Genomic DNA, 16,113 nt, shown 5'->3' with positions numbered 1-16,113 from the left:
AAGCTGTTCAGCTGCTGCCTGAGAGTGCTAGCACCTTATTTGCTCCATTCCAAGCACTGGTCACAGAACATGGTTTGTAAAAACATGCACACGCACACGCGCACACGCACACACACACACAAAGATAAGCCAATACAGTCTGTGTAGCTACTCAGGGCTCCTCTGCCAGAGTGACAAAGCCATTACGCTAAAAGGCTAGCTCCCTGGGAATTTAATCACTCGTTTCTCTTTCATCTCATCTTTCTATCTTTCTTTTTCACTGTTTTTCCTTCTCTCAATGTATTTTCTATCATTCCTAAAGGGTTATATCACACTCTATTCCCGCTCTCTCTCTATGCCTCATTATTCACAAATGAGCTCTGTTACACATGTATGCACAGGCATACACACGCGGTATGAGAGGGAATGAGACGGAGACATCAAAGCTGCACACACACACACACACACACACACACATACACACACATACACACACAGCACAGCACAGATGCTACAACATGTGCAAAGAGGGACTGCATACACCAATGATCAGAGAGAGTGTAAACACATACCATAAACACACACACGTACACACACGTAAAATCACTTGACCTCTTCAAAGCCTGTTAAAGTTGACCCACATATGCAGGTTCGTCCTAATCCAGCCCTTTAAATTAAAGCAGTATAAAAAAAAAAAATCTAACCATAACTGTGGGATTAAAGACTGGCTGGGTGGTGGGAATGGCGGAGAAAGAAAAAATACGGCAGAGGGGATGGAAAGAGTGAGATTGAGCAAGAAAAAGGGGAAAGGGAGAGAAGCCCAATCCTATTATGAACCAAAGCGGTGAGTTGAAAATGAAGGCATCTCTTGCTTGCACTCTTTCCTTAACTCTCTTTCTCTTTCTCATTCTCTCCTCCCTCCCAAATGAAATGAGGATTCAGGTCACAACTTCAGCCAAATATACCAACGCACGCACACAGACACATGTGCACAAACACATGCATAAAAAGGCTAGACAGCTCGGGCTAATTAGGCTGGAGGATAAGCGTATGCACACACACTTTTTTATACAACACAAACAGATAAACATTCTCTCATGTGATCTCCCTCTCATGCTCGTACTCCGGCTTAATCTTCCTCAGTCCCTGTTTCTGTTTTATTCATTTTCTCCATTTATATCTTTACTTTGTTCATCATCTTTTTCTCGATTCACAGATGTTTATTCAGCAGTTATACAGGCTGCTAAAAATGCAAATAATGCCGATATTGTGTGCTATATCACATGAACTATCACATGAGAGAAAGACGGGGTTACTTACTCCTTTCTATCACACAAAAGCACACACACTCCCACACCCTCAGCCTCATATGTGTGGTGGTGAAATGAAAGGAGGGAGCAGGAAGGAAGGACAGCCAGCTGCTTCATCTGTCCTCAGGAGTCCACAGGGGAAACAGTCTGGCTGCCGAGCATCCTGACTATCAAACACAGCTTCCTATAATATCCTGCCTGGTCTGTGAACCACGTCTTTTCTCCATCTTGTGTTGTGATACAGTATGTAAAGTCTATATATATGCTAACACTGGTCCTTATAATATCCTGTCTTCAGTATGTGAACCTAGCATTCGTATGGCACCTGTGGTGTAAAGAAAGTATAAGCTATGGCTGAAATGTCATCACAGCTTCGATGATATCCCGAGTAGTATTAATTTCAGACTCATGTCGGGTGTCAGGACCCGAGGTGTTACCAGGTGACTGCACAGCTGCTGGTTTAAAGGGATAGTTCACTTTTATTGATGTGAGGTTGTATGAGGTATCTATTAGTGTTTTATTGCAGTAAACAGTGCTCAGAAAAACATATGATATGCTATATTCAAAATATTGAACTGAATCCGTTTTATACTCTTGTCAAAGCCACCAGATTCCATTGACAAAAACAGTAATTTTACCTCGGAGAAAACCTTGCAGAGTTGCTGATTTAGTGCTGCCTTGATCGGTTAGTTTTTTATAGTGTGACTTGGGTAAATTCACGCTAACCCTTTCAATAACCAAAGTCACTCAATAACACAAGCAAAGTAACTGATCTAGCCAGCAGTAGAGCACAAACTCCCATGTTGTGCATGGTAAAATTCCTTTTTTTTTCCAATAGAGTCTGGTGGCTTTGAGGAAAGCATCAGAGAATAGCTTCAGTTTTCCCTGTGTAAACTTAAACAAGATAGTAAGGTAAAGCTGTGAAAATATTCTAAACTCTATTAGTTTTTTAGGTGGCTAAATTACAGTTTGCTGCTGTCTTTGTCCACAGCTATATATCACTTTGCTTCCATGCACTCCTGTCTGCTTCTCCAAACTGGAAGAACTGGAAACCAACATCCACTGTAGGTAATACAGTCAGTACGTTTACATGACACTTGAAAAAAACGAATTATGGCCTTAATATGACTATAACCGGACAACTGAAGTGAATGTAAACGTGTTAGTCTGACTAATGTCGAAGTTCTCCAACTCTGATTAGGACACCCAGATAATGCGATTGGAATTGGATTGGATTGGATTTTTGCTGGCAATGCATGTGCGCATGCTCCACCCCCTCACCAGCATATGACCCCGGAACAAAAACATTCAAGAAAGCCAGTTGCAGTTACCAGTCACATTAGCCGGTCACATTAGTCGGTGGCAGTAGCTGGTCACATTAGCAGTTGCATGTAAACTGAGACAAGGACAGAAGTCCAATTACACACCAATATCGATTTTTAAGCATAGCTTGACTAAACTGTGCATGTAAATGCACTGACTGACTGAATAAGTTTCTCATACAAACCCCTCAAAAAATCCAAACTATCCCTTTCAGTAAGAAGCCTGAATACTAAGCACTCTGCTAAATGTGTATTCTCTTAGTAATACACATAAGTAATATGATGGTGTTGGATGTTTGGCTCACTAAGTTCTTAGCTGATCATTTTAGGCTTTTAACTCAGTCTGTTATTATCCTAAAGAGCTTAATATAAGTAGATGTTGACTATCAGCTCAAGGACACACTGACACCTTTTAGTAATGTGATGCTCTCTAACACCACTGGGTCACCTCTCTGCCTGTTACTTTTTACTTTGCTTTTAAAAAATTCACACTCTGCTCTCATCCTGCAGTCCTGTTTGCTTTATTGTTTTATAAATATGTGTCCTAGCCACCAAGAAGGCTTGCACTGTATAGCATTAACTACTTTAAAAATTAAATTGTGACCCAGCTTTTAACTACACATATTCTTCCTGTCTAATCTCTAATTATGCACCACCGTAAACTGCAAACAAATTCCAGCATCATAGCAGCTCCCTAACAATTTTTCCTGCAGACCTAAATTGGTGTCACCGCTCAAAGTGTAACCTCGTGTAAAACACACAACTTGTTGGAAGAATTTTAACCTTTGGGTCCACAGTATTTCAATCAGCAAGCACTCAGCCTTGACTCTGACGGGCTGCGACTTTGTTCCTCGGGGTATCGATTTCTAAATAAATCAGGGAGACATTTTTACACAGCTAAAAGCAGTAATCATTGTACATGCACAATCATAATGAATTAACAACACTGAGTCATCCAAATTGGAGTCAAAGACAGGATTTTCCTGTTTCCAGTGATATGATTGTGAATGCTGAGGGAAATAAATGAATTCTGCAACATTAGCTAAAACCATGTGTTTTTTCCATGCACTGCTGTTTCCTTTTCAGGGGAAGACACTAATATGTGGAAAAGGAAGAAGTGTGCACCTACAGTCGCAGTGTAATGATGAACCCTTTCATGAACATTTTCTTCCTGATGCACTGTCAGATCCCAACTCAGTCATTTAGAAACACTTACCTAGGCTGTTATTGAAATGCTGCCACAGTGGTTTCCCTGCTGGCCCAGAGGGGCTACTGGGGGACACTATCCCAGCAAAGGAATAATGGACCCTACTGCTAAAATCAGCCATTAGCTCTGAAACAGTGAAGAGGTGCAGTAAATGTGCACATGTCAAAATACACATTCCACTTCAGACCGGAGAAAGAGATGTGTACCCATTTACAGCGTCGATGTAATTTCAGTTTGCAAGGCCAGCAAGTAAAACAGTTGGCATCATACCGGAGCTGCAGGCACACACGTTCACTGCCCAAGGTCATTCAGTGTCACTGTAAATGATGCAGCCCTCTTAGACAGCAGAGCATTTCCCTTTTCCTGCCTCTTTCCACTGGCCAGCTGTGGTCGACTGCCATTTTATAAATAATTTTGTAGGTATTTCATGATAAAAAATTATATGTCTGCTGTGTGTACTTAAGTGTACAAAAATCTGGTATTTTTATCCACCAAGAACTTAGACACAGGTTAGTTCACTGCAATGCACTCTTCTTATGCCTCATACAACAAAACTTCACTAAATTTCAGCTAATACAAAACAGCCAGACTTGAGTCAGGCCGGCCGATCCAGATTATGTTAAGTTTAATAAGATCTGGGCAGGGATTCAATTAAAATTACAGATATGTGAGTCAATATTTCTAATAATTGAGTGTGGATCTGTGTGGATCATGGTGCATTACAAGCATCACAAGATAAAAATGTGTTTTTTGGGTGTGTTTGAGTCAAACCTCATTTTGGATCAACTAGTCTTTCCATCCACAGGTCCATTTTCACCAAGTTTACTTTTTTGTTTCCAAGATTAGTTTTATGCTTGTTAAGATCTCGCAAGTTCCAATATTTTTGGATCTTTGGTTTATTAGCACAGACAGGAAGAATGTAACAAAAAGAAAACATTTTGCAGGAGATGCTAGAAGCCAAAAATTGTTCAAAGAAAAAAGATGAAAAGATAAAAACAAAGATGCCATAGTTAATCAACGTTTTAAGACTATGCAATAATAATAAAAAATGATAGAGATGAACAATATATATTGAAGTTTATGTTTACAAATTGAGATGTATTTAGAATAATGAAAATATAGATTTTAGTGATGGAAGCAGGTTTTTTCATTCACGAGGCAAAGCTCTCGTTTTTACCGGTTCATCTACGTCCAACCCATGGGGTGATGAGCTTTGGGAAGTGACCGAAAGAATGAGATTGCCGATATAAGTAGCTGAAATTAGTTTCCTCCGTATGGTGGCTGGGCTTAGAGATAGGGTAAGGAGCTCAGACATCCGGAGGGAGCTCAGAGTAGAGCCACTGCTCCTTCGGGTCGAAAAAGAGCCGGCTGAGGTGGTTTGGGCATCTGGTAAAGATGCTTTCCGGGGACGTTGAACTGGTAGGAGGCCTCAGGGAAGACCCAGAACACAGTGGAGGGATTATATCTCTCTCCTGGCCTGGGAACGCCTTGGGGTCCCGCAGGAGGAGCTGGACGTTGTGGCTGGGGAGAGGGAAGTCTGCAATGCCTTGCTTAGCCTGCTGCCCCTGCGACCCGGCCCCGGACAAGCGGATGAAAATAGATGGATGTATTTCAGTAAATATTATGAAACAAATGCATCTTGAGGACAGATAAGATTGTTTCCCTGCTGTTTCATACTGCTGTGATGTCGTCCTGCTACCACTGAATAGTTGTTGGCTCTCTGCTTTGCTTAATGGCCCTTTGAAATTTGCTGTTCATGGAAGGAGAAGGCATATCTCATTCACTTCCTTCCTTGCCTTCCATATTTTCATATTTTCCCAGGCTGCACTCTGGTCACAAGCTTTTGGAGCTGCCTCCGCCTCTCGCTGGACTCAAGTCGAACAAAGCCTCTTTTCTTCTTCACCTCCACGCCATCATCCTGTTATCCCGCTGCTAGAATCAGCTGTCAATACAAAAACCCGCTTCAATCCATTCACCACACACCTTACAACAACACATACATCACATCACCATTTCTATAAGCCGTCCTGGACCAACCACTGTGAGACCACATAATATGACTGAATTACAAAATCACTGAATATACATGTTGTGCGCTTCCACATAGCGGGAGATACAGGCAATAACTATCCAGGCCCCAGAAGTGCTATATCAATGAATATAGAACAACCGCAGAGAGCAGGGTAAAGTCCTTATAGCCTCCCTCGCTCCTCCGGGGGGATTCACCTAGTATATATATACATGATATGATATGATAATGGAAGTGAACCAAGTGAGATAATGTGATGGCGTGTACGCGCATGTGCATGTGTTCCGATGTTAAGAGGAGGAGGGGGGGAGATGTTATCATTCAGATAAAATCATCTGGGAAAGAGGAAGAGAAGAAGAAGGGAGAGAAATGGAGAGGAAACGAGGGAGATCAAGATATCGGAAGAGAGAGGTGAGGGAGGGGGTGGAGATGTAGAGCGAGTGTGAAAGAGAAAAAAAAAAAAAAGAGGCTAAAAGGAAGGCGAGGGAAGGCACGGGATGACTGTTACAGCTCAATTAATGCCGGGACATGAGATGGCCCTGCCACTGATAATGACAGAGCGTGCAATAGGGAAAGAGACAGAGAGGGGAGAGAGGCAATAGCAGCGATCTCGACAGGATGTTAGGAGGAAGCTGGAGGGGGGAGAAAGAGGAGGGGGAGGGGGAGGGGGAGGAGGAGGACGAGGAGGAGGAGAGGAAATAAGAGCAGATACTGTTAAATCTATTCATGATTCATTATTTCTCACTGCAGCTCAAAGCTCCCCTCCTTCCCTTGATGTCTCTCTCTATCTCCCTCTTTCACTGTCTGCCCTCCCCCTTTTCTTCCCTTCTCCCTCCGTTGCTTTCCCTTTTTCTTGGCTCTAATTTTCATCTCCATCTCTTTTTTTACCCCCCTCATCTGTTCTCTGAGGTCTTTATCTGTCTCTTCTAAGGCTCCATCCTTCCTGTTTACCCTCTCCTCTTTCATCCGTTCAATTAATCTCTATCCCCTCTTTTCCTCTCATCCCTGCTCTCTCACTTTTTCCAACATTAGCTCTCCCCGCCATCTCTCACTTTTTCCCCCCCAAGTTTCTCTATCTCCCTTACTCTCTCTCTCTCTCTCTCCCCTGTCTCTCTCTCTCTCTCTCCCTCTCTCTCTTGCAGTATCTTCAAAGTCCTCATTTTCTTTAATTATCTTACTCTCACTTTTTTCAAACTATCCCACTCATTTTTCCATCCTCTCTCCCTTTGTAACTACCTCTATTCTACAACCTCTCCCTTTGTGCCTTATCCTCGTCCACTCTCTTTCTCTCTCACACTTCTCGAGCTATCTCTTTTTTCTATCAGTCTCTTTTTGATGTACTTTTTTTATACCAGTTCCTTCATTTTATATTCTATCACGCTGTCTTTCTACCTTCTTCTGCCTATTCTATTTCTGTCAATTTCCGCTTCTCTGTTTCCTTTTCTATCTGTGATACTGTAAGTTCTCTTTTACTATCTGCCTCATATTTCTCTCTCTCGCTCTCCCCCAACCTCTCCAGTTAAACAATTTTTTTTTTTAACCAGATCTCTTGTTTTTCTCTCGTGTATCACTTTTTCCCCACATATGCTCTTTTCCTCCTTGTTGCTCAAACATATACTTTCTACCTTTCCTCTCTCTCTCACTCTTCCCATAGTCTTGTTTTGTGGATTGTGGATTTATTTCTCTCTTCTCTCTCTCTCTTTTTTACCCCCATTTGCCTGACTGTATCTTTTTGGTCTCCTTCTGTCATCCCCATCACCTCTCCCTTCTTCTCCTCTCTCCCTCGTCTCTTCCTATTTTCCACACACTCCCCTCCTTGGCCTCCCTCTGTCTTCCCCACCTATCCCCCTCCTCCTACCACTCCTCCTCCTCCTCCTTCTCTGTCCATCTCTCAGAGGTGCAGCCAGCACCCCAGTCCATTTCTTCTTTTTGGCGACAAGAGCTGACAGTTCAGCTCTGCCTGGCTTTGTTGTTGCCAACCATCTTTCTCTCTTTCTCTCACTCCTTTATCTCTCTCTCTCTCCTCTCTCTCTCCTCTCTCTCTCTCTCTCTCTCTCCTTCCAAAAAGTGGCCTTTACAAAATAAGAGTTACATTTTCTTCTATAATAAACTTTCAGCATATTAGAGAAACTAGACGTCTGCACCTCCTCTTGGCTCTGTTTTCAGGGCAGTATACAGGTAATTTCAAAGAGCGTGTGTTCCTATTAGCTGCTCTTTAAATGCAGATGCATGTGCACATTCCTTCTGATGATGGAAGACTAATTCAACTGCAGAAAAACCTTTCAGAAAAGCGTTGGTAACAGCTGCTCAGCTGAGAGGTGAGAGCTGCAGGAGGGTTGTTTTTCAAATTTGTTCTTTTTCTTTTTTTTCTTTTCCAAAAAACTGCCCACTCCAGCTTTGTATGAACAACAAACATAGATGACTATGGGTGTAAGCCTATGGTTTAGGGGAAAAAAGCAGCACTACAATTTCATACTAACTGGAAATATAATAGTAAAATCATTGCACGTAAATGCTAAAGATGAAGTAGTTACAAGGATGACGTTAATATCAAAAATTGGAACTGGAATAGTGGCAAATTTTCATGCTTTAACTTCCCCCTTTCCTTTCATACTCCGTAACTTCACTTTTCACCTTGGTGTTGTTCATCGCTAGAGGGCGGCGCCATCAGAACACATTAATATAACAGCTCATTATAGAAGCTGATAACGTTTAGCTTTATTGTCTGTCTGTCTGTCTCTCCCACGTTCTGATTATTGCTCTGTCAAAAGTTGTGTCTGCTGTTAGGTTAAGGAATCAATCCATCCCATCCATCCATAACTCAGTTTTATTGTGCACGTATATGTCATTTTTTCTCTCTCTCTCTCTTTTTTTTTTTACAAATGCGGCTCACGTCTTTGGTCCATGAGACTAGGACTGAATTCTGAGCTGAGGGGACAATTTCAGTTTTCAAAACAATTTTAGTTCAATTTGAGGCAGGAAAAATGAACATGAAGGCAATTTGGAGCTCACGGACTACACTGACAGGTTCCTGACACAGACATCTGCATATCTTGCTCTTATTTAAATTAAATATTACTTTACATTGAGCTGCAACAAACTTTCTTACTTCTTTCCAGATGTAATAGTTAGTATTCAGTATAGCAGAGAAGCAGATGTTACCTGTTCTCTGATACACATTAAATAATCTCACTTATACCTACAGATGCTTCCTCTAATATGACAATCATTATTGTTTTCTAATACTCATATGACAGCAACGAGCCATCATTCTCCTATTATCCCTGACAGCTGACATAAAATTGGGATATAAGCAGATTTTTCAGTGGCGATGTAAATCTAACAAGGTGATCTATAGTGTCGTAGAGTGTTTTGTGTCATTACAATGGGCTAGTCTGCATCTGTTAAGGCAAAAGTGTTAGGCCAGACTTTCTATTATCCTCATTATAAATTTCACACTGAGGCACAAATGGAGCCTCCAACCAGTAGCAGCACTTTAGAGGCAAAGTGCACTTGCGAAATGTTACTATAAAACTGGAAACAGAAGCTTGGTGTCATGTGGAAAATGCTGTCAGCTACACATTTATTTGTATTTCCGAACACAATGTGAATTAAGGCAACAGTTTGCAGTTTTTCAACAAAATTGAATAAGACTTTTTTGGCAGCGGCTTCACCTGGAACATTGACTAATTGATTAAATAATCAATAGGACAAATAAAGGATCTGGAGTGGGATTTGATATCTTTGGTGCAGATCGATTAAAATATTCCTCTTCTCTTAAACTCATCTGGCATCATCCCTAACTTCCACTGAAGGTAACATCAGCCAGTAGTGGAGTCTGGAATAAGTATGTACACTGACTGCACTACAAGTATTTGGACAGAAACCCGCTGTTTGATGCTTTTGTGCTATAATTACCTTGATGGTGAAATGACACAATGATTATGAGGTTAAAGTGCAGAGTGTGGAGGCTTTCATTTGAGGGCGTTTTTAGAGATTGTTTCAAACAATGAGCTGCTTTCTAAAAGCATTATGCCAGGCATGCTGGGAGCAGCTCATTGTAAAATCTGAAAAAAACATCCCCTCTTGTCTTCCATGACAGCAGAGGGAGCATGACAGTCAGATAGATTAAAGCCAGAGGGAGACACAGGCACCTTAAACACCTTAAAGGAAGATGCCATTGCACTGGATAATGATTAATCAGTACTTGATAGTATAAAAGTATCAACTGAAATAAGCCAGTAGTATTCAAACTTATCCAGTCAAACGATACCCTTAGAGCTTCCACTAATTACTATTTTTCTACTGATTATCTTATCGATTAATTGATTATTCTAAATGGTAACAGTTTTTCCAAATAAAAAATTGACAATTTCATATTTTAATGGGGGTTTTTTTATTAACTGAATGTCATTAAAGCAGCAAAAGTAAGAAAATTTTCAATGAGTCTTCAAATTTTCAGCATCAACTTCATTTATTATGTTGATTAATCAATGTAGCCTTAGCATTGTTTGATCTAATGCTAAGTTTTTCTTTCTACAGCAGCAGCTACAACCAACAGTTAGTTTGGTGTTGTCGAACGCGGCGTATTTTGACAGCTCATATTTTTGGTGAACGAACTGAACGCATTATTTTCCAAATAATAAATGTGAGCGTCTTTGTTTTTGCAACATTGAACGACACTCGCACTGTGTTAACTGCACCTGGCATGCCAGTGGTGTGTCAAAGTTTATTCCACCATCAACTCTGTGTTTTTCTCACACAGTTTCCTCCTTTTGAAATGGTACCCTGTGTTACAGTTTCATGAGTGACCCTGTTACTGTAAATGTTGTACAGCTGAATACGTCACGGCTGTAAGTGTCAAAAGTCATCAATTTTACTTCAATCAAATTAGAAATACATACTCATAGTGTTTTTAATCAACTGCAACCATTAATGTACGTCTAATGCATAATGGGCTGAAAGTCATCAGTTAATACAGTTACTTAATTTTTAGATTTTTATACAAATTGTACCCGCTGAGTCTGAAAAGTCATCAGCCACGCTGGCAAACTTTGTCTTAGCTCTTGTGAAGTGTAATTGTTCACAATACTGGTATAAGTGTAAAAAATAATTTTAGTGAGGAGGAGTGGCGGAGGCATTTTTCACAACTGAATGCTTCCTGAATGATGGGTATTAAAATGAAGTGGAAAACAAAGGTATGAAATGAAGTACTTTAAGGGTTACAGGTGCTGGTACCAGGATCACATTATTTAAATGATTCCGAACCCTAATAATGATTCTGAGGTCTTTGAACACAGCAGAACAGCTGTCTGTCTGCCTTTTTGTCTGTTTGAAAATGTATCCGACTTTCTGCAAATTGTCTCCCTTTTCTGCAGTGTGCCCCAGACAGCAAATTAGCAGCAAGTGTAGGGACTGACAGGCAGACTCCTGAGAGCGCACCCTGCTCATCATACACATGTCTTCATTCAAGAATACCGGATCACAGTGAAGATAAATGGAAATGATACACAATCTGCACTGACCTTCTTTTATCTCCTTCTACCTGGGTTTGGTCTTTACATTGTTTGGAAGAAGCGGTGTCCTCACTATCCCATTCTGCAGATAATAGCTAAGCCGTGTCGACATCTAGTGCCAGTTAACCTCAAGTCTGCCGCCACCAGTTCTGCGAAACATACTGTACATTTGCCATTGCTATGGTTACCGCCGGTACCAGCCATCTTAATAGTATTATTATTCCCTAATTCTCACATCAGCAGCCAGCGTTTGTTTTGCCTGATAACAGCAGAGAAAAGACACTGTCCACATGAATAAATAATTGGTGAATAGGGATATCATAATTGTGCAGGAAACACACTCTGCTGGTTTCTTGTACTTGTGTTTATATTCCATATGGAGGCATGGAGAGGTAAGCTACAGTGTTGTGCACTGACCCCTTACTAAAACTAATAAAATCAGCCATCCATAGCTCAGTGTTGAAACCACTTGTTGCTCTTGCTGACTCATTATAATTTACCAAATAAAAGGCAGAAAAACAAGCCTTTGCTTTGCATTTTTATCAGGGGTTCCCAAACTTTTTCTGCATGAACCCCACCCCCTGAGCCAAAGCTTATAACAGAAGAACTGTAAGGCCAAAATGCATGTATGAGGCTGCATCTTCTAGTTTCTGCAACTGTGTTTATGTAGCATGTGGCTGAAAAAGAACAGAAAATACAGAAAATAAGGTCTATCTTAATCCTAGGCTTACCATGTGGGTTTCAAGAGGTTAAATGCACTTACCGGCTACTTTATTGTGTACAGCTGTTCAACTGCTTGTTAACATGAATATCTAATCAGCCAATCACATAGCAGTAACTCAATGTATTCAGACATGTGGACATGGTGAAGACAAGCTGCAGAAGTTCAAACCAAGCATCAGAATGGAGAAGAAATGTGATTTAAGTGACTTTGAACATGGCATGGTTGTTGGTGTGAGACGGGCTGGTCTGAGTGTTTAACAAACTGATCTAACAACCATCTCTAGGGTTTATAGAGAATGGTCCGAAAAAACCCAATTGATGCCAGAGGTCAGAGGAGAAGATGATAGAAAGGCAACAGTAACTCAAATAACCACTCATTACAACCAAGGTATGCAGAAGACACAACATGTCCAATTTTGAAGCAGACGGGCTACAGCAGCAGAAGACCACACTGCTACTTAATAAGGTACACCCTGCGAGCTAATAAAGTGGCCTGTGAGTCAATAAATGTCACAAAGGATTAGCAAATTATAGCATTATTTCCGTTTTAGACAACATCCTAACTTTTCTTTTTAATCAAGCTTGTATAACTCTGCCCCCCCCCCCCCCCCCCCCCCCCCCCCCCCCCCCCCCCCCCCCCCCGTCATGTATGACTGTCGAGCTCACACTCGACACTGCATTTCCTTGAATCCACAACAAAACAACAGTGTGAGACGATCGCCTGAGCAGAAATCGAAGGACAGACAAATATAAACTCCTTGATGATGAAATTAGAATTTGTGATAAACCAATGCTGTGGTACATTTTGAAGCTATACGGTGGGTGTTTCTCACAATTTGTCCACTTTGTTTACATATATGGAGGTCACTTAGTGGAAATGCGAAATATAAATGCGGACGGGGTCGAAAAAATATAGTAAAAACACACCCACACAAAATGACACACTGGTCTACAATGTTTGTGTGTGTAAAATAACACATTCCCCTCCTCCCGCCTACGCAAAACACTTCTACACAGAAATATACACACAAGCTCCAAGTACACCAGCAGTGAGTAGAGACTAAAAAAATAAAAAAAATACTGTCTTTTTTACCTGTTTGTGCATCTCAATGTTGAGACCGTAGGACATCTCGTAGTACTGTGGAGACAAACAGATGACAGAGCTTAGTTAGCATTTCATACACAGCGCACATTAACATTCAGTCTTACACAATATCTCCCATTGAACATCTGTTGCTCAGTGTAGCTGCATATGCTGCTGTTTGTCAGTGTGGTTTTAATGAAAGCTGGAAAATAGAGAGTGAAACGATGGAGGAGCGAGAGAGAAAGTGTGTCTGTGTCTGTGTCTGTGTCTGTGTGTGTGTGTGTGTGTGTGTGTGTGTGTGTGTCTGTGTATAGATAATGAGGTATTTATGTCTCTGTGTGAGTTATATGCGATCACTTTCTCAGCAGGTTTTTCTATGCACGGCTGCCAAATAAGCATGACTTTGTGTGTGTCGCAGCTCCTGCCTCTGTGTGTGTGTGCCTTTGAAGACCAATGTATGGTGCATTGGTGTATAATGCTTGTTAAGGCCACTGTGTACCTGTATCTGAATGTGTGTGTGTGCAGTGATTGATAAGTGTGTCTATAGTATGAGTCTACAACTATATGAACACAGGCCTCTCCACATCTGGAGGTGGTCTGGCTCATTCAGGTGTAAATACACTCTGTACACATTCCTGGAAGATAGCTTCGTATTTTTCCAAGTCTACTACACAAGAATGTGATTTCTTCACAGCCAGTGTGAGTTATTAGTAAACAAGAACTGATCCACCCAACAGGTGAAAGGTCAATCGAGGTCAACTCTTCCAGCCCACAACTTAAGACAACCCTTTCATCAGCAAAGCAAAAGTCCATACGACAGCAGCGTCACTTCTCTTGACATGAAATGCTGTTTGTTTCAATCTCATCCACCTCAGTGTGCTCAAGGAATCTGTGACATCACTGTGTGATTTGGTTTAAGGTGCAACAAAGTAACCAACCTATTTGGGTCTTTTGACGGCCGATGCCTTATATATAATGTTAATATCATGTTTTTTCTTTTTTTGGCAGCCCTACAGACGAGTGTGGAAGTGACTGACTGAGTGAGCACACTGTGTTGAGGGGGCGGGGCAGCTCGAGGATGCTCGTCTGCTGCTTTCAAACACGTTGTCATTGGCCTCATAAGGACAATGCTTTGACTTCACTCATTTCATTTCAAAGGTATTTCACGCTGTGAACAGATCTAGCTGTTTGTGGATAATACAGTGGTGTTTATATACATACATGTTACAGAAATAGTGATTGACATTAAATATTCCTGTAACACATTGCCCACAAAATCGCATTTACCAAACGCAGTCAGCCATGTACTCTGTTTTGAACTAGTCTCGATTTCTTTGCACCTGATAAAAAAACAAAACAATTAATGCACAACTTTAAATAAATCAATAACGTTAGTGTCATGGTTTTTCCTGGTGTTGGCTAACAGCCACACTGACTGCACAAGACTGCCTGCAGATGTGTCTGCAACTGTGGTTTAATCGGTCCATCACTACAACAAAGCCCATTACTGCCATGATTTCAGCTTCAACCTTTTAACCAGAGAGGGCAGTGAAACACTGCTTTTGAACCAAATGTTGAATTACTCTTAAAACAAAATGCCAAAAGCTCACTGGTTTCAGCTTCTCAAATATTAACATTTGCAGTTTTTCTTTGTCTTCCATTGTTGTGGAAACAGTGGTTATTTACCACTTTTTGACATTTTATAGAGCTATAATTAATAGACTATTAATGGAGAAAATAATGTCTCTTTGGTCAATAATACAGCATTGGTTATATCTGTATGTCTGTGTGTTTTCTGTGTCTTTGCATATACACTAACACACTACACACACCTGTATGTGTGTGTGTTTGCTAAATACCTTTTTGCTGCCTCCTCTGCACGTGTGTGCGCTTGTTAAATGTGCTGTTCTCTCTCCGCTGTGTGTGTTTCCGTGTGTGTGTACATCAGTAATGTGCTGTAATGGTGTTGGTGGCGAGCGGCGTACAGACAGCGAGGATCCGTCATGGTGACAAAGGCAGCCTCCGCCGCCGGATGAGCAACGCTCTGACTGATGAGAGCGAGACACTACGCTCTCTCTCTCTCTCTCTCTCTTCCTCTGTATTCTCTTGCTCATTTTCGCTCTGTCGCTCTCTTCTCCCTCTCCATTTATTCCTCACCTCATTCAGTCCCTCCCTCTCGGTCCTATCTCTATCTTTCAGAGGCTGTCAGTCCCTCTTTCCTATCACCCCTCCTTCTCTCTCTAGTTATTCCCCTCCTTCTTTTTCTAGCTGTCAGATGTTCTTTCGCTCTCCATTTCAGTCTATCTCTCTATTTCCTGTCTCATTTTGCTCACATGCTATCTTTGTCTGTCTCCATCCATGTATGTACCTTTCTATCTATATTCAAATTCACTTTATTGGCATGAACATGACTGAGTACAGCACTGCCTGATTAGATTGTATAAGCTTTGCATTAAATGTGTTGTAATTCTGAATTTTTTTAAAAACTAAAAAGATAGTTATCCCATTACTACACTATTCAGCACTACACATATAGTTCACATAACATATACTGTATAGAATACTATGTAATAACAATGATACAAAAAACTGATAAGTGCAGACTAACCATTAAAAATGTATATATTTGATGAGTAATTGCTTAACACTGAATTTCATGTCTTGGTGAGAGATATAAAAGAAAAGATGAGGAGGCAGATTTTTAAGTTGCATGTGTTTTTTCGCTGGTTACCCCCGAGGCGATGACATGCTCTGACATATTCTGCTGCTTCAGTGGCAATGTCAATTTTTTTCCCCACAAATATTAAATTTTTGTTGAAAAGAGAGGGTTGAATTCATGGTACTGAGTTGTATTTTGGAAGAGAATTTGATTCTTTACACGTTTTTGTACATGAGTTACATGCAGTCAAGTATAAAGATTTTTTTTATTTTGGGAAGAAGAGA

At 40.9% G+C, this 16,113-nt stretch overlaps 1 protein-coding gene across 2 annotated transcripts in view; it reads right to left on the bottom strand.

Annotated features, from left to right (window-relative positions):
* tle2b (TLE family member 2, transcriptional corepressor b) overlaps positions 1-16,113 on the bottom strand; it is a 96,262-nt gene that overhangs the window by 42,438 nt on the left and 37,711 nt on the right. For both annotated transcript variants that reach the window (XM_059340622.1, XM_059340621.1), the window contains one exon: positions 13,180-13,224. In XM_059340622.1, coding sequence (XP_059196605.1) covers positions 13,180-13,224 — 45 coding nt within the window. The remainder of the gene's footprint in view (positions 1-13,179; positions 13,225-16,113) is intronic.

Source organism: Centropristis striata, chromosome 9 (assembly GCF_030273125.1).
Source record: "Centropristis striata isolate RG_2023a ecotype Rhode Island chromosome 9, C.striata_1.0, whole genome shotgun sequence".
Classification (NCBI taxonomy): domain Eukaryota; kingdom Metazoa; phylum Chordata; class Actinopteri; order Perciformes; family Serranidae; genus Centropristis; species Centropristis striata.
This window is presented reverse-complemented; position numbering and strand designations above follow the sequence as displayed.